General features: G+C 58.0%; 2 protein-coding genes across 10 annotated transcripts in view; both read right to left on the bottom strand.

Annotated features, from left to right (window-relative positions):
* Positions 1 to 892: 892 nt before the first annotated feature.
* Positions 893 to 4,950, bottom strand: NKX6-3 (NK6 homeobox 3). The gene is made up of 3 exons (XM_026485650.1): positions 4,569 to 4,950; positions 2,431 to 2,600; positions 893 to 1,132 (listed from the first exon to the last, which is right to left on the bottom strand). The coding sequence occupies exons 1-3, from the start codon at positions 4,948 to 4,950 to the stop codon at positions 893 to 895; spliced, it is 792 nt and encodes a 263-aa protein (XP_026341435.1).
* A 4,139-nt stretch (positions 4,951 to 9,089) lies between these two features.
* The window catches only part of ANK1 (ankyrin 1), a 210,984-nt gene continuing 197,065 nt past the window's right edge, over positions 9,090 to 23,008 (bottom strand). For 2 of the 9 annotated variants that reach the window (XM_057303493.1, XM_057303494.1), the window contains 4 exons: positions 21,665 to 21,920; positions 17,448 to 17,531; positions 16,432 to 16,497; positions 9,090 to 10,190 (listed from right to left, as the gene is read on the bottom strand). In XM_057303493.1, coding sequence (XP_057159476.1) covers positions 10,164 to 10,190; positions 16,432 to 16,497; positions 17,448 to 17,531; positions 21,665 to 21,920 — 433 coding nt within the window. In that variant the 3' untranslated portion in view covers positions 9,090 to 10,163. Of the gene's footprint in view, positions 10,191 to 15,973; positions 16,103 to 16,356; positions 16,498 to 17,447; positions 17,532 to 18,161; positions 18,597 to 21,664; positions 21,921 to 23,008 lie in introns of those variants that run through there. The other 7 variants (XM_057303491.1, XM_044379278.3, XM_057303492.1 and 4 more) reach the window with 6 other exon arrangements.

The raw sequence follows: 23,008 nt of genomic DNA, 5'->3' as shown, positions 1-23,008 counted from the left end.
GCCAAGCTCCCCTCTCTCCAGGTGATCTTGTCCTCTATCAGCACTGAGGCAAATCCAGGTGGGCAGCTCTGGGGTGCAGCATCGGCCCTGGCACTCTCTCATCTTTTCTCTGCCTCTGCCTCCAACATCCCTTGTTCCCAGCCAGGTGGAGGGGGGGTGGGTCTGGTCTCTTCCTATTCTGGGGAAATCCCCACTGAGGGCAGAGTGGAGAAAGGGGGCCAGGAGGACTGGGCCCTCCAGGGATGTGATCCTGGAGTCAGGGTGTCAGGGGCGTTTCTCCTTCGCTGGGACCCACGTCCCCTCCCTGAGGCGGATTTCCTCCAGCCGGGCTTCTGACCTTAGTTCTGGCCCCTCCAGGGGGATGCTTCCTAAGCCAAGGACGGAGGAGGGTACCCGAACATGCCAGCTTTTCTTCTGCGGTCAGCCAAGAGCCCACCTGGACCCAGCACCTGGTCTCCCAGCTCCCAGGCCAGAAGGGAGACCTCTGCCCCGGAACAACTCCCTCCCTGGGGTGGGCCCCCCTGCAACGGCTAGGTCACAGTGGCACGTCCGGGACCCCACTGCCACTTTCCTGGTCGCAGAGCCTGGTCATTTTCATCTCCCTGTGCACTCATGCATTTGCGGAGCGGGCAGGGCAAGGCCTGGGCCGCAGGGGTGCAGGACGGCCCCCAGGGGGCGGGTCTCAGGCCGCGTTTGGACCTCCCGTCCTGCTCCCTCCTCCCTCAGCTGGGCTAGTCCTGCCGCCGCCACAGCCCCCGCCCCCTGGCCTCCTCCCGCTCGCCCTCTCCCATCCCTCCACCTCCTCCTCCTCCCGGGGGCCCCGGACCCCCGGGAGGGGCAGGGGAGGGGCTGCAGCCGGGGCGCGGCGGAGACTGGGGGCCGGGGCCGGGCGTCAGACGCTGTGCGCTCCCAGGCTGAGCACCGAGAAGGCGGCGCGGTGCTTGCGGAGCAGCAGCCGGATCTTCTCGTCGTCGGAGTCGGGGTCCAGCGGCTTGTTGTACTCGTCGTCCTCGTTCTCCGAGGCCGCGCGCTCCCCGCCCGCGCCCGGGCCGCCCGGGGCCCGAGGGGTGGAGGACGAGGGCTCCAGGGCGCTCTTCTTTCGCCACTTGGTCCTTCGGTTCTGGAACCACACCTGGAGAAGGTGGAGAAGGAGGCTGAGGCTCGTACGCGCACAGCATACACAGGGCCCCCCTTTAGGAGGGTGACTCCGCTCGGCGGCAAGGACGCTCGATCCTTATTTTTACAGTAAAATAAATGGCTCAGTAATAGACCAGGTTGTAATGTTCACACCATTTGGGCGGCGGGGTGGGGGGGGGGGTGCAGGTAAAATAAAAGCAAATGCGTGTAAGTGCAGCTTTCTGCTTAGCTATGGCCCTCCCTGCCGCGGATCTTCTTTGCCACCTGGGGCACTTGGATGGAAGATGCCCAGGTGAGGGCATTCAGTAGGTGCTCAAGAGCCGTCCCTTCTTGAGCTTCATCGACCTTTACTGAACTTCATGAATAAGTTCCCCCTAATTTTAAAAGTAACATATTGTCATTGCTTAAGATAGTTGAAGAATGCAGTAAGAGGGCAGTGGCTTCCGTCCCAGACCCCCGAGGTGCAGAGATAGGTGGCTGGTGATGTCAGTGGAGCCCAGACGTGGGTCCCCACCTGCCACTGTGCTTCCCTCTTCTATCCTTAAACCTGTCACCATGTCACAGAGCTGGGCAGTTTGGGCATAGCTTTCTTTTTGGGACCCCCCCCCCCCAACTCTCTCAGGAGAGATCTAGCATCACAGTGGCCTCTGGGAGCCTGGAGGGAGAAGCCTGGTCACGATTTCAGGCTCCCTGGCGTGCAGTGTAAGCAGGGCCCTTGCATGCCACTTGGAGGGTGCCTACCCCCCCCCCCGCCCGTATCCCATCCGAGCTTCATTTGGGTGGACCTGGAAGGTGGTGTTATCTTCACCTTATTGGCAAACCAAGGCCATCTCGTCCTGCCCGCTGATGCAACAAGCCTATAAACCCAGTTCTAACGTGGCCCAGAGACTGACCCCTGATCTGGGCCAGAGGCTGCCATCAGCCCTTGAAATTCCTGTCCAACACTGTGCAGAGGAGGGGAAAGCATTAGGTGGGTGCCCCCCAGAGCTGGCTTTGAGCCTCGACTCTGCGCTTAGCCAGCCAGGTGACCTTGAGCAAGAGGCTCAGCTGAGATTGTGTCTTCATATGTCAAATGGGTAAGAATCCCCACCTCCAGGTTGCTGAGAGCAGTATTGACAGCCATCTTTTTGGTTACGGGAATTACCGCCATCTCTGGGGTGAGGTGGGCAGGCGGTGCCCAGACAGCAGGACAGCCTCCCGCCCAGAGCTGGAGTTGCTGGGAGACCAAAGCGGCTTTCTTCCATTGGCAGGCTGCTCCCCGCGGGGCAGACACCTTCTCCCGCACAAACTCACCTTGACCTGTGACTCAGTCATCCCCAGCGAGTATGCCAGCCGTGCCCTCTCAGGGCCAGCCAAGTACTTGGTCTGCTCAAAGGTCTTCTCCAGGGCAAAGATCTGGTGTCCCGTGAAGGTGGGCCGCGTGTGCTTTTTCTTGTGGATGCTGTCGCTCAGGGGGTCCGGGGCTGGTGGGAGGAAGAAGGTGTGTGGTTAGCGGCATGAGTAGGGGTACCAGCCCTGTCCTGCATCTCCCACTGGGCGAGCTCTCTCCTGTGGAGCAGCCACTGAGATTGTGGGGTTGTCCTGACACGGCTAACAAGTGGCATTCCAGGCGTCCTGACGATAGTGACCTTGACTTCTGCCACGTTTGGACGGACAGGGACCCCGAGAGGGCACCTGGCCCAGGTGAGAGCTACTTAGGGGCAGAGGGAGTGTACAGCCTGCCCTGGACTCCTTCTCTGGGCAATGTTTTCACTACTCAGTGATGATGCCCTCCCTCCAGGGGCAACAGGACGTTCTCGGTTTTCTCACCAAGACACAGACTAGGTGCCTTCCACCAACAGTCAGGGCCCCAAGGGGTCTGGAAATTCCTCCCCTGCCAAATCCCTTGTTCTTGGGACCCCATTTTCCAGGTTTCTGAGAAGACCAGAGCTTTAGGCCCCAAGTGACTGCTCTCCCTTGTCACCAGGCCTAGAAGTCATGTGGCCTCAACCACACTGGAGAGTCTGCACACAGAGGCTCGGGCCCCTGCCCCTGTCCAGCTAGCCAGCCGCTCAGGCAGGAGCTGGGAGGGAGGGCAGCAGGGCTCCAGGGAGGCAGAAGGCCCACCTGTGGGGCCTTGTTCAGTGTAGTCCCACAGCCCACATCCCGTCTCCTCATGTTATAGGTAAGGAAACTGAGGCACTGGATGGGGAAGAAACTTCCCAAGAGAACTGTCATTTGCGGTCCTCTCTCCCTTTGTGTTAATTCAGCCACTGACTGAGATATTTTCCCGCGTGTGGCTGTGCACTTGGGATTGAAGAGTAGGGGTGTGGAGAGAGTGTGTGTGGTGGGGGGAGGGGGAGATGGAGGTGTGAGAGACTGAGGCCTAAAGCACCCCCAAAACCAGTTCCAAGAGATGAGGTCTTCACCCACATGGAACTCGCCATGTTTCAGGCTGCAGGAGGGGTGGGCTGTCAGGCAGTGTGACCACCCGGAGCAGCGAGCAGATGGGGAGGCAGATGTGTTTTGGGGTTTCCTTGGTGGGCCCCACCCACATTGCGGTGGGGCAGCCCCGAGGTCAGAGAGAAGCGGAAGTTCCCTCTGCCACTGCCCCTGCCTGGTCCTGGCTGGGCCTCCGTGGCACAGGGATGGCTCCTGCAGCCACTGCCACCTCCCTGCCTCCCAGGTGAGCCTCACCTGCCCGTGCATGTCCTGCCATGGCCTCTGGGCCCTGACTGGCATCCTGGGGACCCCACACCAGTACCCTGAAAACAGGTTTGGGCATGGTAGGGTACAGAGACCCCCACAACAACTAGGGCCAAGTCTGACTTGACTCGGCAGCTGCTCCCAGAGCCTGGGCAGTTGTCACTGCTCCTGCTGACATAAGCCCCAAAGAGGATGGTGGCAAGCCAACCCCTCAATCGCAGGCGGGACCAAGATGGGAGCAGAGTGCGTTTTGTAGCCTGGAATGGTGTCAGGGCATGAGTGGGCTCGCTGGGAAGGTGATGCTGTGGCAACTTGTCACTGGGGACAGCACTTGCCTGCTTTGGATGAAGAAGTGACATGGGCTCGGAGCAGGAGAAGGAAGGTGAGCGGCCAGGTGGGCTCCACCTTAGGCAAATGTGGGTTATGTGGTCTTCTCCAGACCTGGAGACCCCCGAGGTTTCTAGGAGGGCAGCTGAGGTGGCTGCTGGTAAGGGCGGGTGGTGAGGGGCAAGACACCGGTCCAGGCAGAGCTGGGGTGGGCCCGGGGGGGGGGAGAATTCAGTCGTGCCCACAGCGAGCCATGGCTCCAGGTGTCTGATGGTGGCTGAGGAGAGGCAGCTGGCAGGTATGGACCACCCTGTAAGCCTTCCCTTCCCTTCCCACACCTCTTCCTCCCCTGATCCTGAGGGGGCTGAGGGCTGGGGGCCGGGGGCGGGGGTGGGGATGGAGCCTCGCCCTGTACTCACTGTTGCCGCACTGCCGCCCGCCTCGCCAGTCCTGGCCCGTGTCCGCCCAGCAGTTCCGGGTCCGGGTGGGGTACTCATTGCCAGCCTTGGGAAAATTCCCCACCTGGGGTCCATAGTAGACCCCCTGGGAGCCGAGTCCACCAAAGCCTGCCACGTGGGGGTAGCTGGAGAGGAGGCTGCTGTTCGGCGTGGCCACGGGCCTGCTCAGGATGTCTGTGATCCCGTGGGGGGTCCCGGCAGCCAGCTGGGGGCCCAGCCCCGGAGGGCTGAGCTTGTAGAAGGAGTTCTGCACCGAGTACTGGCACACGGGGGCCTTCATCTCCGAGAACTGAGCCAGTGGCGTGTTGTTCAGCAGGAACGTCCCCTGCAGGTTGGACTCCATGATCCTCGGGTCAGGGTGAGGGAAGGTGAGAAGCCCAAATCCAGGCCCCTAAAGCCAGAGACCCCGAGCTCTGACCCAGAAGCCCATGGCAGGTTTGGAGGGTCAAGAGCGGCCTGAGCCCCAGTCTGCCCTCCTACCTAAGGCATCCGGCCCAGCCCTGGCCCTGGGACCAGCACCTACGTCAGCGGCTCGGAAGTCAGGTGCTCCCGGGGCAGGTGAGAGGTCTCACCAGCGCCCCTTGGCTCTCTCCCTGTCTGTCCTGGAGAAGGGCGGCTCCCCACGCCTCAGTTCAGACCCCTCCGCTGCCTGTGAGTCTGGGGACCCTCCATGAGAAGTTTTAAGTTCAGAGAAGCAACATTTCCCTGATAAAGATAGGGCCCATTAGAATACAGACCGGAGACTGGCTGAGCTGGGAGAGGTGCGGCGCCATTGGTTGAAACCCACACAGGCCTCACATTGGCTTTTCCAAGACAAATTGCACTTTGAAAGATTGACTGTAAAATCAGCCAGGGTGTGTGTGTGTGTGTGTGTGTGTGTGAGAGAGAGAGAGAGAGAGAGAGAAGAGAGAGAGCATGAGCTCTGGAAGCTCGGTTCATTCTCAGAGGGTCTACCTGCTCCTGGTTCCCCAAGTCCAGCATCTAGGGAAAGGTGGGTACCTGGGGTCCCTGGAGGCTCCTGAGGCAGCTGGAAGGTACAGTTCCTGCAGCTGCTCCCCTGAGGGCAAGGAGGCCAGGCTCAGGGGGTGCTGTCCTGGGGTGCCCAGGCCCAAGGCAGTGGGGGAGTATGGAGTCTGAGTGTGGATGCTTCGCTTCCTTCCTCCGAGCTGAGATGGGTAAGTGGGGAGGCTGGGCTTCGGCTGGGGCAGTGGGGAGTGGGGCTGTGAATCTCTGTTATGGGCCTGAGAGCCTGGGAGTGGAGCCAGCCAGCAGACTGGGACAGGGGGCAGGAGTGGAGCAGCTCTGCGTGTGCTGGGCGTGGGCTCTTCCCACCTCTGCCTCCTCCGAGCAGCCTTTCCTGATTCCCTCTGTTCTCACACCTTCCTCCTCCGAGGAATCACTTGAGCCTCTGCTGGAGCCATTGCCCTGTTCTGTCTAGCTTGGCACCTGGGGAAAGCTCGGATGGCTGAGATGGCTGTTGATTCAGTGGTGGGTCCCTCTGGCAGACACTTGGTTGGTGCTCAGATATTATTTGATGGGTGGGACTAGACTGAGTGGCAGAGCACCCATATGCCTTTCTTTCTAATGAATGTTTCCAACATACAAGGCTCTACTGGGGGCCCTCTTCCGTTTTACCAACAGGGAAGCCATGGTGAGTACGCGGTTGTTTCTCTGTGGGGCAGCGCCCTGCCTTACAGTTCTGGTTCTTGTTTTGTTTTTTTAAAAAGTGGAAACCAGCATGCCACTGGTCTGAACATGTCAAATGACAGTACATGAATGACTGTCAGGCAGACAGACTTCTGTCCCTCCTCTGCCAGTCAGTTCCAAAGCCTTTCCTGATCAGGCCGTGGGCTCCTTGGCTGTCTCAACACCCCGTGGTCCCACTGTGGCAGGTGGGAGGAAAGAGGTGCCCTATGCTGGCCTTCTCCTAGGCTTCCAGCTGGAGGTCTGAACCCGGCCCTTGGGGAGGGCGCTCCTTGCATGCAGAGCCTCTCCCCACGCTGCTGTTCTCTGTTCCTGGTGGAGGGGGCTGCTCCAAGCCGTGTTCTCTGCAGTGTACATGGTGGAGGTCAATGCAAGAAAGACCTCACGCAGGCTGTGGAGAATATGTCTCTAGAAGTTTAGACCGAAAACAAGAAAAAATGATCTTACCTCTCTGAGTTGGCTGTGTTACCAGGCAGCCCATCACAAGCATTTGAGAAACTTAATTCCGATTCCCAGTGTTGCTGCCTGACAACCCCCCCCCCCCCACCGGTGACTGTGATCCTGAAACCGTGCTTTTGAAACCCCTCTGGGCCATGCGGCTGCACAGCCATGGCTGGCGCCTGGTCAAGGATGGCTTTTCTGAGAGAGAAGCTACAGATTCCGAGTAAGGGCTGGCAGTGCTCCTAGAACACTGTGACTGTGACTTGGTCACCCCCTAATAATGGGAACTTATGAGGAAGAAAAGCTGCAGCAAATGATTTGATTCTTTTTTACTGCCAAGCTTGACAAAGGCATTCACGTTCGGGAATCCCAGAATGACAAACCGAAGAGACTTTAGCAAGTGTTTAATCCATTCCCCCACTTGACAGATGAGAAAACTGAGGCCAGCTTGGTGACCAGCCTCATGAAGTGTTAGGAATTAGTGAGGAAGAGGGCAATTTTCTCAAAAGTTCTTGAACTTTGAAAGACATGGAGTGCAGGGGCCAGACACCTTCACAGGGGGGCCTGGGGGGTCCCCCTTAGTGTATACTGTGGGTCCAACCATGCACCCTGGGGATGTGAGGTGCCCCCCTCCACCCACCTTGGACTTGCCCCCATCTCATGGTAATCCTTAGGCGACAGAAATCCATTCTACCAAGCCCAGGGGATTGGTGGGCTTCTGGGGGGGGGGCGGTCTGATGAAGGGGCTGTCCAGGTTTCCAGGAAGTGGACACCCCCCAGGGATGCAGGCCTGCCTGCTGACTGATCCCACCCCCAGACTCCTTCAGGCCCCAACCCCGGCTTCACTCCTGCCCCAGCACCTCAGATTCCACAGGCCGAGCCAGGAAGGAGAGATGGAGCCCTGTGCCGTGAGTCAATTTCTTTATTAATTTTGACATTTGTTCAGCTGGTGTAGGGAGAATGGTCTATACATCAGAGTGGGGTGGGGGGATTCTCTCCCGATAACAGAGCATTTGGGAGAGAGTCAAGAAAAGAGTCATTTTCATAACAATTAAAAAAATCAAGGTAATTCCAAAACTTCTAAAAAGCGTCTAATGTGCAGACTGCAGCATTCTCTAGGCATCATGTGGAGACCCCGAGCTCCTCCGCTAACAGCTCCTACTAGCAACGGGAGCGCGCAGCCATGCCGCCCGGGGCCCGGGGCCGGCGGGCCAAGCAGCCATGCCGGACGCAGCGGAAGGTGCCAAAGCGTAGCCTGCAGCCGCGGGGCCCACGCGGGGCTCTACGGGGGGCTGCCGCGGCGGCCTGCGGGGGGCGGTGCGGAGTCGAGCAGGGGAGGCGGGCCCGGAGCCTGGCTTCCCGGGGCCGGCGGCCCGCCGAGCTCCCCCCGCCCCCCCGTGTCCCCCGGCCGAGCCCGCCCGACCCGGGCGCCCCGGCCCGACGCGGAGGAGCGCGGCGCTCGGGCGCCCCACCGCGAGGGCCGGGGCCGCGCCTGCCGGGACGCAGCCCTGGGCGCCAGCGTGGCCTCCCGCGCCCGGGCCGCCGCTCCCAGAGCGGAGCGCCAGCCGCCGGGTCGGAGCGGAGCGGCTCGGGCGGCCAGGGCGCGTGGGGCCTGTGCGCTGGTGACGGGCACCAGGGCCGCGGGGGCTCGGTCGTGAGGGAGCTTCTGTGCTACTTGGAAGGGTGGATGTGTCTGAGGCCGCCTTGGAGGAGCGGCAGGGAGGAAGGGGACGGGATGTCCGCAAACAAAGGCTCCCGTGAGCGAGAAGAGCCTGCCAGTCGCTCTCCTGGCCCTAGAGGGCGCCCGCCGCGCCGGGCGGGGCGGATTGTGCTGATTTGGGCCTCGCTCTGCCGGAGGCTCCCGTGGAACTTTAAGGCTCTTCCCTGGTGGCACCGAGGCGAGGAACAGCCAGCTGTCTCCTTCCAGCTCTGACCGAGGGGCTGGCCTAGGAGGGGCGCCTTCCTAGCCCGGGGGCCTCCAGGTGGCCGGCTGCTCTCTCCTCCTCCGGCTCTCCTCCCCCTACGCCTGGGGCCAGGAGTGGGCCCCTCGGCCGCCTCTCCGAGTGGGGCAGAGGGGCTTGGTCAGAGTGGGGGCACTGAGGCGGTCCGGCCTAGGCCCCCCATCCTGTGGGCTGCCTGGACTTAGAGCACCAAGTTGGCTCTGGGAGACCTTGGGGGGGGGGGTGTGGCTGACGTCTAAGAACTGACAGATACATTCACTAGCCCTACTGCCTTCCTTCCTCTTTCACTGAAAGACAGGCTGTAGCTCCTTCTCCCGCAGCCTGGAGAAGTCCTCAGGAGCTGAGCTCTTAGTGCTTTGTACATACTGCTGAAGTGTTTCTATTGGTTTGCATAGTATTTATTGTTTTCATATACACAAGGCTGATTACTGTACAGTTTACACTTTGAACACAGACTATGGTATAAGTGCTTGAAGATATAGGAAACCTCTTCTCTATTGAACATGCTGGTGCAATCCTGGGACAGCCACCGGCCCGCCCCCAGCTGAGAGAGGACACCCTTTCAGAGGGGGCACTGGCTCCCTTTGAGCCCTACAGCGGAGCCTGGGGGGTCCTCACCTCAGATTCTTTAGTCCCTAACACAAGGAACCCCGAATGTACTCTCAAGGTAATGATTTTCCATTGGAAGATGATTAATACTAAAACTGGCAGAGAGAGAGAGACAACATAAAAAATTCCAGTTTGTCCACAGGACATTCTACACAGCTTCGGACGTCACAGGAAAATCTGTGTGTACACTGAGGAGAGGGGAGAGGTGCTTGTGTGTGTGTGTGTGTGTGTGTGTATGTGTGTGTGCCTATGCGCGTGTCCTGAATGTCATGTAGAACGTTCTGGGAGGAGTGGCCCCCTGGGGAGTGGGATGGGATGTCACAAATGGAATGGACGCTTGTGGCTTGTGGCGGTGGGGAAGGCTGGCAGATGAGGACATGGGATTAAGGTGCCGAACTGATTTTGTGCCTAGTTTCCTTTCTTTCTTTTTTTTTTTTTCTTTCCAGGAAGCCCACATGGATTTCCTACAGATGAGGTTGAAAAAAAAGTACCCTGTAACAAGTCAAAATTAAAATGATTTTAAAAAATATATCATCCCCAAGCACAAAAGAGCCCTTGTTCACTTTTGCGTTCACATGCTCTCGCGCTGGTTTTCTATCCCTCTCTCTCTCCCCACCCCCCTTCTTGAGGCGTTTGTCCTGATTCCCAACAGAGATCCGTCGTCGCTAGAGGCAGGATTGAGGACTGTAGGTCATGCGTCTACAGTCAGTCTTTCATGCGGATAGGAGACTAAAGGAAGTCCCTTACAGAGATCATGCCGTCAGCCTAGAGAACAGGTGTGCCACTTCCGTAGCCCTCCGCTCCAGCTCTCCTCCCGTGTGCATGGCAGAGTGTGTGGAGTTCAAGGGTTGGGTGTCGAGGTGTGATCCTGAGGGACACAAAGAGAGAAGGAGTTACTTAGGATCTAATGGTGCAACTCCCCGCAAAAAACCAACTACTGAGTTTTGTGCTGGTTGCTGGGGCCGGATCTGATTCAGGAAAGCAGCGTCCCCAAGCAAGGCAATGAGGTGAAAGACCTTGAGCTCAGAGGCCCTGACCTTCCTGAACTGCCAGCCGTCTTTGTCCGGCTCCCCAGCCCAGAGGCTGCCTCTCAGGGATGGTTGCCCAAGCCTGCCTGGGTCCCCTGCCCGAGTGGACGAGCTCCCCAGAAAACCCTCCTGTGTGTGTGCTCTGTGCGTCAGAGAGCAGGCCGGAGGCTCCCATGCCTGCAGTCCCCTGGGGAGAAATCCCCTTGAGTAGATCCTTGGACCTAGGGAAGGGGTCAAGTTCATAAGCCAGGGCTTGTGCTAAAGAGGGCAGCAGTGCCCTCCACTTTTTCGGTTCAGTTCAGCCCACAGGCACTGGTATCTCTCAGTGCCAGCCCCGAGCACCCAGAGATGGAGCAGACATGCTCACAGACAGCCTCAGGAGCTTGGGGCCTCAAGGGACTACCGTCCCTCTGTGGCGCCGGTCCACAAGCTCTTCCTGGCCAGTGCCTCTGGCTCCTCTCCCTGCGCCCCATGGCTGGACAACCTCTGCTGTGGCAAAGAGATCTTTTTTTTAAGAGCTCGTTGACAAAACAGGTGCGTTCTCCGCAGGGTATTATGTATGTTTGGCTGGAGAACAGCAGCTTCGCGTGCAGGCTGGAGTCCACTTTCTGCAGCCTGCGATTCACAGGGACACCGTGCTCCCGCCACCGGATGGTGCCTGCTCCCCCTCCAGCCTGCGCCGAGAACTCCATGTTTCCGAGCCCAGCCACTCAGGGTGCTGGATGCGGAAAAGGAGCACGCTCAAATAAGGAGGAGCTGACAATCTCCTGGGCAGGGTGGGAAGGGACACAGAGAGGCAGGGACTCATTCTGCAGCAGAGCTGTCCCCAGACACGGAACTGTGCTGGACCCTACAGGTAACACGGTTGCGGAGGAAGCTGGCGGGGGTCAAGGTGAACTCAACTCTGAGTGGTTCTCCAGGGATGGGAGGACTGGGCTAGTTTCCTCACCAGAGGCTGCCACACAGCAAAACACCAGCCTTCTGCTGTTGTGGCACAAAACATCTGTCACCCCAGAGGGCAAGACTCTTTTCGTCGCTGCCTGGGCTTCTCTGTTGGCCAAGCTGGTCTCCTCCAAGCTTTCCAAACCCACAGTGCCCACCAGCTTCCTGCCTTGGTTGCGGCCCTCCCCTCACGGATGCCGTCAAGTCCCCTCTCTGCAGAAGCTCTGCTCTCACCACCCTCAGAACCTCTCCTCCAGGAAGCCCCCCTGATAACCCTGGCTCCTTGTCATTTCTCTCCTCTCAGGTCTGGAAGCGCCCCACCTCCCTCCACTACCTTTTATTCAGAATGTTCACAGGGCATAGTGGCTAAGATCAGGACCTCTGAAGCCAGCCAGGTTGCCTGAGTTTGAAATATTCTGTCTCTGCCAATTTCCCTGGTCCCATTACTTACACTATCTGTGACTCAGTTTCCTCTGCTGTAAAACGAGGGCAGTAATAGGCCGTAGCTCATTAGATGGGGGTGATGTCTCAAAGAGCTACAGAGCGCCCAGACACTGGATGTGGGTGTACACTCTGCCTGGGCTCTCTTGCCTGTGTCACACCCGCGGCATCTCCCCGCCTGGAGCACAAGCACTCTGAGGGCCAGGGCCTGGCCTTACCCTTCCCAGGGGTCTGTCTGTCCCCCCATCAAGGCTAAGCACACCTCAAACAAGAGACCTCGTAAAACCTTAAGCCTGTGGAAAACAGCCGACCATCTTCCACTTTTCTGCCCAGACACAGTGCAGAGGAGAGAGGTCAAGGCTTAGAGATCATTCTATGGTGACTGCTTTGGTTAAGCTGAGACTCTGGGAGGAGCAGTGATGGGTCCAGTGGGAGCATCCAGCAGGGGCAGGGGTAGGACTGGAAGGCAGGTCTCCTGGCTGTGTCCTGGACCCTTCCACCCCCCTGCACCTCTTGTCCCAAAAGAAAGGTCTCAGCCTATAGAGAGCTGGGAGAAGTGGCAGTCCTGCTCCGTGCCTGTCCCGTCCTATCCCTCTGTGCGGTACCTCCTGTTCCCACCTTGTCCAGCGTCTGTGGCCCTCTCCCCTCTCCCTCAGCCCCAGACTCGCACCCCTGCAATGGCTGGGGAGTAGGGTGGTCTGTAACTTAAAACAGCAACATAAAACATGACCTTTTGCCTCCCTGCCCCTTCCCATGGAGATGACTAATTGCTTAACTTTTAAACTTAGTAAAACATTCCATTGTCGAAGCTAACACAAGCTCTTGCAACCACAGTGTCTGAATGGCAAGCGTCTCTTAAAAAGGAAAACAAGAAGAAGCAGCAACCTTGTTGTGCCACAGCTTCCTGAAAGTTCCAGAAGCCAGGGCCACGGAGATGCAGAGAAATGCCAAGACCCGGCACCTGCCCAGGATGTGGGTAGCCCAGCAGACGTCGGGGCTGCCCCTGCCACAGCCCTTCAGCTGCCCGCTCCACGCTGGCGCTCTTGCACAGCTCACACCCGAATTCTTGGACCTACCTCCTGGGGCGCAGAGCAAAACCCACTAGTTGGTATTGTCACCTGCCGGCAGGCCTTAACTAAACAGCAATATCGTAGCTTCTTAAACACCACCAGAAAACACCCTGCCCCCCCACTTGCCAGCCTTAGATACAAAGTCCCTTCCAATGTGTGGGTGACTAGGGGGAATCGATGGGTGAGGGGGGTCTATTCACTCCTCACCTGGGATGGGGGCATTCTGCCATCTTTGAACAAACTTCTAACCATTGTTCCTTGCAGCCCACTTTTTAAATATCAAGTCTACAACTTGATACCAAGTCCCCATCACCTCTAGGATGTTTGGAAGGAAAACCAAAATTGGTCAGAAGAACTCACTCTACATTACACTTAAAAAATCACTCGAGGAGCTTGATGCAGAATCCCGAGTTCCAGATTTTTAATTCAGTAGGTCAGGGGCAGGGACCAGGAATCTGCCTTTTAACCCGACTCTGGGACACTTTGAGAAACGGTGGGTGGGAATTTAACAATGTGTACAGCCTTTCACCAACACGCCCCATCCATCATCGTAACCATCCTACAGGCAAGGGAAGAGCATGATGCCGCTGTGATTTCCTGGTTAAGGAACCGAGGCGTGGTGAGGTTGGCTGACCTGTCCTGGGTCATGCCAGGATCCGTGCTGACTGAGCACAGCTGTCCTGGCCCGCTCACCACAGCCTGCCCAGGGACCACGACTATTTCTGAACCTCTCAACTGAAGTGGAAGGGACCATGTGCAATCTCCCTCAAGGGGACAGGAGCTCACGGCAAATGACTAGTGCAAGGCAACACGACCTGGAAACAGGAGAAACCAAACCTTCAATCTTGACTCCTGAGCCCCAGCTTTGACTCTGAAACACACACAGTAAACTCTCGCCATTTTCAGTGTTCATGTTCGGGAAAGTTGCCAGGAACACTGAATTAGCCAACACAACACCATTGCTCTCAAGGAAAATGCCCGGTTAGGTTCCTGTGAGCCTATGTTCACCACATCCGTGTCAAACAATGAATCCGTAACCTTGTTTTATGTGTGTTTCTGAATAAGGACACCTGATTTAATACACCGTTGATTCCTTAGCCCCCCCCCCCACCTCCCCGACAGTGCCCTGACTCATGGCCAGCGAATTTTATCTAACAACATATTTGTCCCCATGGGGCACATCCCAGCCTTCTTGCTCTTAGGAACTCGAGACAGCACTTGGGCACTAGGCTTGGGAGCCATTTTAAACAGCAAAACCAACAAAAAGCACAAAAATGCAAACAACGTGACACTGAACACAAACTTTTCACCATGGTGTGTGTGTGTCTGTGAATGACCACAAAAGCACTCTGTGTGTGGGCTTTGGGGTTAACATAAATTTTAGCCAGTAGGCAAATTTGCGTGTGGAACCCGCACATACTAAGGGCCGACTGTGCGGGCTTGTGGGTCCGTGGCGGGGAGCACTGAAAGGGTCAGAGAGCCAGCAGCCCCTCTCTGTCTGCTCTGCGGCCTTCGTCCTGTTGGGAGGGTGGAGCCCTTGGGGACCTAGGCAGGAGCCTGCTTCCACACTGGCTCCCTCCCCACTGTCCCCACTGCATACTCCCCGGCCTTTTCTTGGCCCAGGCCCCAGCGCCGTGCTGGAGCCAGGCCGCCCGGCGTTCCCCACACCCATGCTCCGGGGTCTGGAACCGTATCTCCCTTGGGGGTTTAAGCCACCTTGAAAATTAAAAAAAAATTTTTTTTCTAGGTTCTTCCCTTCCTCCCAGCCTGGCTTCTGGGCTCCCTCTTTCCTGTTCAGGAACATGAATAGAATGAACCCGAGCCAAACAGAAGCGGAAATGTCGAGCCCCTGCTTGCTGCTGCTGCCATAAGGAGAAATCAGGCAGAAGAGGGCACTTTTCCTTCCATTCCCTGCTCCTTCAAATTGTTTGCACCTCTGGATTCTTTCCAGAACTCATCCCAGCTCATCAGCTAAACCCGCAGCCTGGTGGGACCCTTGGCAATGCCGGGGTTAACACTGTGACCTCCTTAAGCTGCTGAGGAGTCAGGTCTAATTTTATCCTATAACTGGATATGCAGTCCGTTTTTTTTTTTCTGCCCAAGTGCTGAGGTATGTTGGGAAGCCCAGAGCCAGCACTTCTGGGGAGGCAGCAGCCCTGCTTTTTGCTGAATGCAGAAAGCCGGAGCCTGCTTTCCTCTTGGCCCAGAGCCAGGCCCTGGGGGGGATGAAACGCCAAGAACCTGATTAGTGCGGTGCTGGGGCCACCAGGCTTCCTTGCTTCCCGCCGACTCCCACCCCGACGCATCCTGTACTGAGCTGCCCCGAGCTGGGCACAGTGAACGGCCTCGGGGCAGCTCAGTACAGGATCCCTCAGGGAGGACGGAGGTCAGAGCTGGCCCGCTGAAGCCCCCAGCACTGCGCGGGCCTGCCGGAGAGCCTTCGCGGCGGCGTCTTCAAGGCCCTCCCTCCTTGCAAACCACCACACACCCCTGTTCCTCAGCCACATGATCCCCGTGCTCCCGCAGGCCATGCACCAAGCCTCGACAACCCTCTAGCTTGCTGGGAGGACGCCATCGGCCCCTCGGGCCTGTTCCCTTCACCCTTTCCTAGAAAGCAGCGGAGCGACCTGTCTCCAGAAACACCGAGGAGAGCGGGTGCCTTGGGTTGATCAGGACTTTCAAAGGGTTCCTGGTTCAAGAGACAGTGCTGTTCTATCACTGTCCCAGCTCTGCCAGGGGGCTTGCGATGACATGGCCCGGCCTACACAGACTCTCTTGTGCTCCCCAAGGCCTGCCCCGCCTCCTCCATCCCCATCACCTGGCTTTCAGGATAATATTATCACTGAGATTGACTGAGTGTTTTCACTCATCAAAGCATCTTCTCAAATTTGTATTTCTGCGCTCCCGGGGAGGTCAATCAGCAGATACTGCTGGCTGTTTACTTGTGGAGGAAGTCGAGACTTGGAGAGACAGTTAGCAGGTTGGGAGAGGACAATCTGTGCCTCGAGGTCACAGCACCCCTGTTCCTCCTGCATCGCGCTGGGGGTGGCGGAGCTGGGAGCTCCCTCGGAGGACGGGGAGACGTGGGGAAGTGAGCAGCCATTCCCAGCATCAGCCACCCCGAGCACCAGGCCATGCAGAAAGGATGCAGAAAGACAGCATTACCTCCAAAGAGGCCATTTGAGGGGAGGGGCTAGAGATCACTGCTTCCCCCTTTTTAGGCTGGCCCGCTTCACTATCTGAGCCCCCTTCCTGCTCTCTATCAGGTCCGGCTGCAGGCTACTCCCTCGCAGCTCCACCTGGAGACAGCAGCAGAAACAGAAGGCAGGACAGATCACACAGAGAGACAGACAAGAGATAGGCAAGAGAACGTTCGGAGGCCATGGAAACGCTGCCTGCCAGAGGGCACAGAGGCACAAGGGGGAGACCTGAGGGAGGTGAGCGTGGTGCAGCCTGAAGCCCAGAGTGGGCGGGCGCACAGGTGAGCAGCCGGTAGAGGTGCTGGGCGCCCGGAGGCGCGGGAGCCCCGGGGGGGCTGCAGCCACCGCAGTACCTGCGCGTGTTTCATAAAGGAATCAATATCAGCTTCCATCTCACTGGGGTCCTCCAGGGGCCCCTCAGCAATCACCTCCTCGTGCTCCTGGGTGTCATCGGCACCGGACGAGTCTATCTGCCGAACGACTTTGCGAATGATCTGGAAAAGAGAAGGAAGGGACAGAAGGCCCGTGAAGCCATGGAGACAGAGTTTGAGAAGAGCAGGTCCCTGGCCATGAGATCTGGGGGACAGGCAGCCTTTGTCCTAAGGCGCCCTTCCTCGAGTGGCCAAGAACAGGGACTGGTCTCCCGCCCCCTCCTCATCACGTGGAAAACAAGCTCTCAGAAGGGCTAGAATTTGCAGACCGGTCATCAATGATCAGGGCTTTGCCTCTTGATAAGGTCCTGCTGTCTTCCCCACAGCTCCTTTTCATCTACAGGGATTCCAAGCAAACATGTTCTCTTATTCACTCACCCAAATATCTAACACTGTCTACTCTGCGCCTACCATGTACTTGGACGGGCGATGAAAGCACAAGACACCGTCGCTGCCTGCATGGGGCACACCTTGCAGGAGGCAAGATGGACAGCTGGGGGCTCTTGCTTCACTTCAGTGGGAGCAGCCCCACAGTGGGAGCACATACAAGGTCCCCCTTTGCTCCTCCTTCTCCCTTCTGCCCAGACCTAGCATGGTGCCCCATGCTTGACAAGCAAAATCAGGTCTAGTGAATTAAAATCTGCAACCAGCTCAATGCATTTCCACAGCCTTTTGCTGTCGGAGGCCCGGGGTAGTTCGGGGACCACCACCTGCCGTCTGACAGCTGTTTCCAGGGCTAGACATCGCTGGGCTAGGTTCGGGCTGTTCCACGGAGCCTGGTCCTTCTGGAACAAAGTAGCAGGGGCTGAATTCAGGTGGAATCAGGTAAAGAGGCTATGAGGAATGTCAGGCCGGACCTCAGAGGACCAGAGCTCCCAGCACCTGCACCAGCCCTTCCAAGCCGTGCTAACCCTCTATTGGGGCTGCAGTGAGAAGCAAGGAGGTGAGCCCAGCACCTTTCAGCTTCTAGCCCCGCCGCCTCTCCCCAGCTCAGGGGGACTCTGTGCACCCACCTTCTTGGTGACAATGTTGCCCTGCTCATCTGTGAATTGTTCTTCTGTCACCTGCTCGCCTGGAATATTCTGAAACTCACTCCCCTAGAATTGCAGAAAAGGAGAAAACTCAGGATTAGCCAGTGTGTGTCCTGGGCATAAGGTGGAGGACGAGGGGATTAAAGAGCACAGCCAACAGCCACAGTCGGACACATCCCCGCCACGGCAGGAAACTCCAACTCAGCAAGTAGCAGCAGCCAAACCGGTGGCTCCAAGTGTGAGAGGCGCCCCCGGGGGCTTTGGGGCCTGATGACGGGATGGCCCCACGCTTGCAAGAGCCTTGTGTGCCAGACCCCTCAGCAGCACTGGGGAGCAGGCAAAACAGGGGCAGTCACGCAAGTGTCAGGAGGCCCTGAGTGAGGAAGCGAGGCACCTAATTTATCTTCAGACAGCCCTTTGCAGCGTGGAAAGCCCTTCCACAGACACCGGCGCCCTGGGTGTGACCTGCCCGCTTCCTGAAGCCGGCTGGGGCAGGGGCAGGCCAAGGACGGGCCTCCCAAGTCCCAGAGTTGAGCTGCCCGCACCAGCGCCGCATGGCGGTCCCAGCAGGCACTACCGCCGGCTCCAGCTCCCAGGGCAGCAGCCGGCTCCTGACTCGGAGTCCCGTCCCTTCCCCCCAGCTGCTGCCCACGCACGTCGCGGCGCCCTCGGCCCTGCCTCCTGCCTGGCAGTTACCTTCAGGAAAACCCGACGCCGGACCACCCTGGTGGAGATGGCCTCCTCGTCGTCACTCACGCCCTCGCTCTCCCCCAGCTCCTTGTCCAGCTCCTGGTGGATATGTTTCAGCACAAAGCACAGGGAGCCCTTGACAATGTGCATCACGTTCTGACAGCTGACCAGAAAGAAGCCCAGGAGCACCAGGGTGACCAGGAGCTGGGTGATGAAAGTCCACATCCTCACCTCCTCAGCAGCTGGGCCCTCCGGGGACTAGCGGGGCCAGGGCTCCGGCCGCTGGGGGGCCAACCTCTCATTCTCCTCTCGGACTCCCGGGTGCCCCTGGGACCCCTTGCATTCTCTCGGCGGGAGACTGGACGGACCCTCACTAGCACTGCCCGCTGAGTGCCCTCCTGCCGAGCAGCCCCGGGCTCTGCCCTTGTGCCTGGGTGACATCAGGCTTCGATAATTTTAGCTCCCAAACCAGCTGCTGGGGCTGTCCAACTGGGCTAGAAGGGAGCGGGCAGGTGTGTGTGTCCCGGGCACTGAAAGAGCACATCAAAGTCACTCCATGGGTGACGGGCGCCCTGCCCCGTCCTCACCCCCCACCCCCCAGGCCTGCCCGGCTCTAGACGCACTAGAAGCAGTTCTGCCCACGGAAATGTTCTTTTTCCGGGACTCCAGGAAATAAGGTGTCGGGAGAATGTGGCCACTTGTGTGTGTCTCTGGGCGGTTACTGCCGTGATCAGAATGGAGTTCACCCCCACCCACAGGGATGGGACCGGCTAATACCCTGGAGAGAGAGTTAAGGGTTTATTTTAAAAATAGCCCTGGGATGAGTGATTTGCTCAGGCCTAGCCAAATTAGCTCGGTGGGGTCCAGCACAGGTGGTGGGGCCACCTGGAAGCCCATGCAATTCCCGTCAGCCCCAAGGGCCCTCGGCACACCCCCCTCCCCACTTCCCCCGAGGCCCAGCAACCCTAAACGTAAGCGTGTAACTGGTGTGTCTATTTAAGGCCTGTCCTCAAAGGCTCTTCCCAGGCTGGGCTGTCAGCGCCCACGAGCAGGAACCACGCGCTTGCGGCTCGCCTTTGCAGAGCTGATTCACAAACACAGCCGTGGCAGCTGTGGCCCACAGGAATTTCACTTTCCACATCAGGCTGTGCCGCTCTGAGTCCCCATGGACGAGGGAACAAAGATCTGGGGCACAGCCAGGTGACCTGCAGCTCGCTCCCTGTGGGGGCTGGGGAGCTCTGGGCACCTTCTCTGGGAATCAGGGACGGACTGAGGTGCTCTCCGACCCCATCCGGCGAGGAGCGCAGGTGTGGGGGCACGCTCAGGAGGCAGAGTCAGCACGGGCCTTGCCTAGTGAGCGCTGCTCCGTAAACGTACCAACCCGCTGAAGCCTTCCCACAGCCCTACCGTGCAGGTTCGATGCTTTTTCCATTTTACACAAAGGACATGGAGGCACAGAATCAAAGAGTAAGTAAAGGAAAGGGTCTGATTTCCAACTCCGTCACTACACAATACTACCTCATTTCCACAAGGAAGCACCTGGAGAAATAATAGCCCATCGCACATGCAAAGGAGCTGGGCGCTGGAGAGCATTCAGTTTGGGCCCAACCAAGGAGAGTCCAACCTCACATAGTTCCATCTGGGGCCTCAGAGAAGAATGTCTTACTGTCATTTCAGCCTTGCCTCCCTAGCCCCAGATTATAGGGCATCTCTCTCTCTCTCCATCAGTGTTTTCAGAGATTCGCCAGAAATACTAGTCAATGAATGCTCTGCAAACCCCTGCCTTAAGCAGGCCTCATGACCACCCCTGGAGTCCCGTCAGACGATTAGGACGACAGCTCTTCTATGCCAACTAATCCTGTCCCGGGTCTGGAAGGCGTCAGGCCTGGTGGCCCTGCACACTCACTCCCTCTGCCTGGGAAGCAGGAGATCCGGACTCTCCCGGCCCTCACACTGGATCGCTGTGTGATCCTGGAGAAGCCCTCAGCCTCTCTGGGGCCTCAGCTTCCTCAGAACCTAGAAGGTTTCTCCCGTGACCCCCTGGAGGGCTCCTGCTTTCTCCCCAGTCCTCCCCTCACCAAAGGCTAACTGAAGAGGGATAAGAAGGCTCCTGGCATCCTTCTCTTTCCCCAGGAATCAGGAATCAGACCCAGTTAAGGGCACTGCGCTCTCAGCCAAGTGCTTGCTATTAGGAATACTACAAGTGCCAAAGAGTAGCCCGCTGGTCAAGAATGCACGGGGTGGTCTGGGGTTAAAAACGGACGCAGCCTCCTGTCCTGTCCAAGGCACGTACTTGAAGGGAAGGAGTCCAAATAAAACCTTATTGGATTCCTAGCAGTTCTTTGCAGCTGGCAGCCCAGGAGTGTCGTGGCGCTAACCTAGTCGTGGGGGCCCCAATGTGCCCACTAGGGCTCGGGTTCAGGTAGGGCAGAGGGAAGAGAGAGTGGCAGAAGGGAGGGGGGAGGAAAAGCTCCCGGATGAGGATGAACCACGAGAGACCAGACGAGAAGCAGAACACATCGTTTATGCACACACTAAACACGCAGGCATGGAACAGCGATGCGCTTCTGAAAAACCGCGTACGGGAAAAAGGCACACCGTAGTACGCTGTCTGGGATTTGTTTCAAAAACATATGTTGGGGGGAGAGAAGAGGGGGGTAGGCATCGATGAAACAGGATCGGCCATAATTGGGTAACTAGCACCTGGGTGGTGCGTGCACGGAAATTAACATGCTGTTCTGTTTTTGTATTTATTTGCGATTTTTCATAATAAAAAAATACTCCCAAACACATTAAAATGGGAATCAGAATGGGGAGTGAAGTTAAAGCGAATAGATAAAGTAAGTACAGCAGGGCAAACCCAGTGTGGGGAGGGAGGTGGGAGAGGGGCAGGGACGGGAGGTCGGGACTGAGGCGGGGCACCTCTTCTGGTCCACCTGCTCAGCCCCACCCAGAGGGTCCCAGCACTCCTGAGCCAGCGAACCTTGGCAACAATCCATGCGCTCCTCGTTTCCCAGTGAGCAAGCCAAGGTGCCGAGAAGCGAGTGGCTTGTCCGTGGCCACGCGGACCACGGCAGGACCAGAGTTAGCCTAACACCCAGGTCTCTCTGCTCTACGCCCTTCCTAAAACACAACGGAAAAAGAAAACAAAGACTGTGGCTTTGGAATCAGCCCGACCTAACTCCAAAGCCCCCCTCCGATCCTTTGACCTTGGTCAAGCTGCCCAACTGTCCGCTGCCACATGGGAGTAAGCCGAGAGCCGCGGGAGCGCGAGCACGACAGCCACACAGGCCCTGCCTGGGAGATTCAGGGGCTCTGGGGGCTCCGGGGATGGTAGCTCTTCCCTTCCCTCAGCAGAGACCGTGACTTTGTAGGCTTACTTCTTGAGAAAGTGAAGTCAGTGCCACAATTTCTAAAGAAAGGAAGCAGGCTTGGCCTGGGCTGGCCTGAATGAGCTGCGGCCCTGGGCCTTGGGCCCCTCCAGCGCCCCTGCCTCTGCGCGCGCTCACCTCTGCCATCTGGGAGAACGTGCTCTGAGCCTCCTGAACCCACGCTTGGTGGCTCTGTCGTCTCCGTTCCCTGCTCTCAGTTGCAGACACCAGGACCTTCTCAAACTCCTGAGACCCACTGGGTTCCAGCTCTTGGATGGTGGTGACTGTGCTCTGGAAGGAGTGTGTGCTTTGGCTGACCTCCTCTGGCCAGGATCCTTGGGCAGCATCTTGCAGGTAGGAGACAATGGAGCCTTCCTCATCCCAGTCCTGCAGTCTGGGGTCCAGGAAGACAGAAAGGACACCTGATCACCCTTCAGTCTCTGGCTGCTCAGATGGATACCCTCCCTCTCCAGAGCCGGAGGGATGGGAGTGCATGAGCAAATCCCACAGCCAGCACATGGCCGCCTGTCCTGTCCTGTCCAGAGAGGCCCAGATCCCCAGACTGGGAGCGAGCCCATGGGGACCAGTACCACCGGCCGCATCCCTTTAAGTGGATGGCTCTCCACCCTGGGCTCCTGAGGCACTTGGCTCACCCTGGCAGACCCTGACCCGGGTCTCCATGCCCATCACCTCACCTGCCTCCCCTCCAGCCCTCCGGGCCACCTGCACTCCACAGTCTTTATCCCAGAGCTCATCCAATAAGGTGGCCCCCCCTCTCCCCCTGGAAACACGCTCTTCTATGGCTTCCAAGACACCATGTTTGCCTGGTTTCCCCCCACCCTCTCTGGCTACCACTTCTCAGCGTCCTTTGTCAGTTTCTCCTAATTCTCTGACTCCTGAACCTGGGAGCACCCCAAGGCTCAGTTCTCAGGCCTCATCTCTACCTACACCCACTTCCAAAGTGAGCTCGTTCGGTCCACGGTTTGGTCCACACCCCATCTGTGTGTTCCTCGTGCCCAGATGTGCACCCAGCATCTCTTCCTTGACCTACACAGGTGTAGACCCAACTGCCTCCTACACATCTCTGCTTTGGGGGGTCCAACAGGCACCTCAGGGACAGCACGGTCAAGTCCACACTCATGACCTTCCCCCAACCTGTCCTGCCCGGTCTTCCTCACACTTCAGGACAATGTCTTCATCCTCCCGGGGGACAGATCAAGGATACCCGTAAGCTCTGACTTCTCTCGTTCTCTCACACTCCATGTCTTCTTTGTTCAGGAAACCTTCCGGTTCAGCTTTCAAGTATATATCCTGAGCACAGGCACCTCCGGCTGCCAGCACAGTGACCATTTTGGTTTCCGCAGCAGCAGCAGCAACCCTTGCCTCCTGGCTCCTGTCCCTTCCCTCGAGCCCTGGCCATGTGAGGCTGTCCTCAAGGCAGGTGCCACATCACCTCACTCCTCTGCTCAAAAGCCTCCAGTG

Source organism: Ursus arctos, unplaced genomic scaffold (assembly GCF_023065955.2).
Source record: "Ursus arctos isolate Adak ecotype North America unplaced genomic scaffold, UrsArc2.0 scaffold_27, whole genome shotgun sequence".
Lineage (NCBI taxonomy): Eukaryota > Metazoa > Chordata > Mammalia > Carnivora > Ursidae > Ursus > Ursus arctos.
The sequence above is the reverse complement of the archived record's forward strand: the minus strand, read 5'-3'. Positions and strand labels throughout refer to the sequence as shown.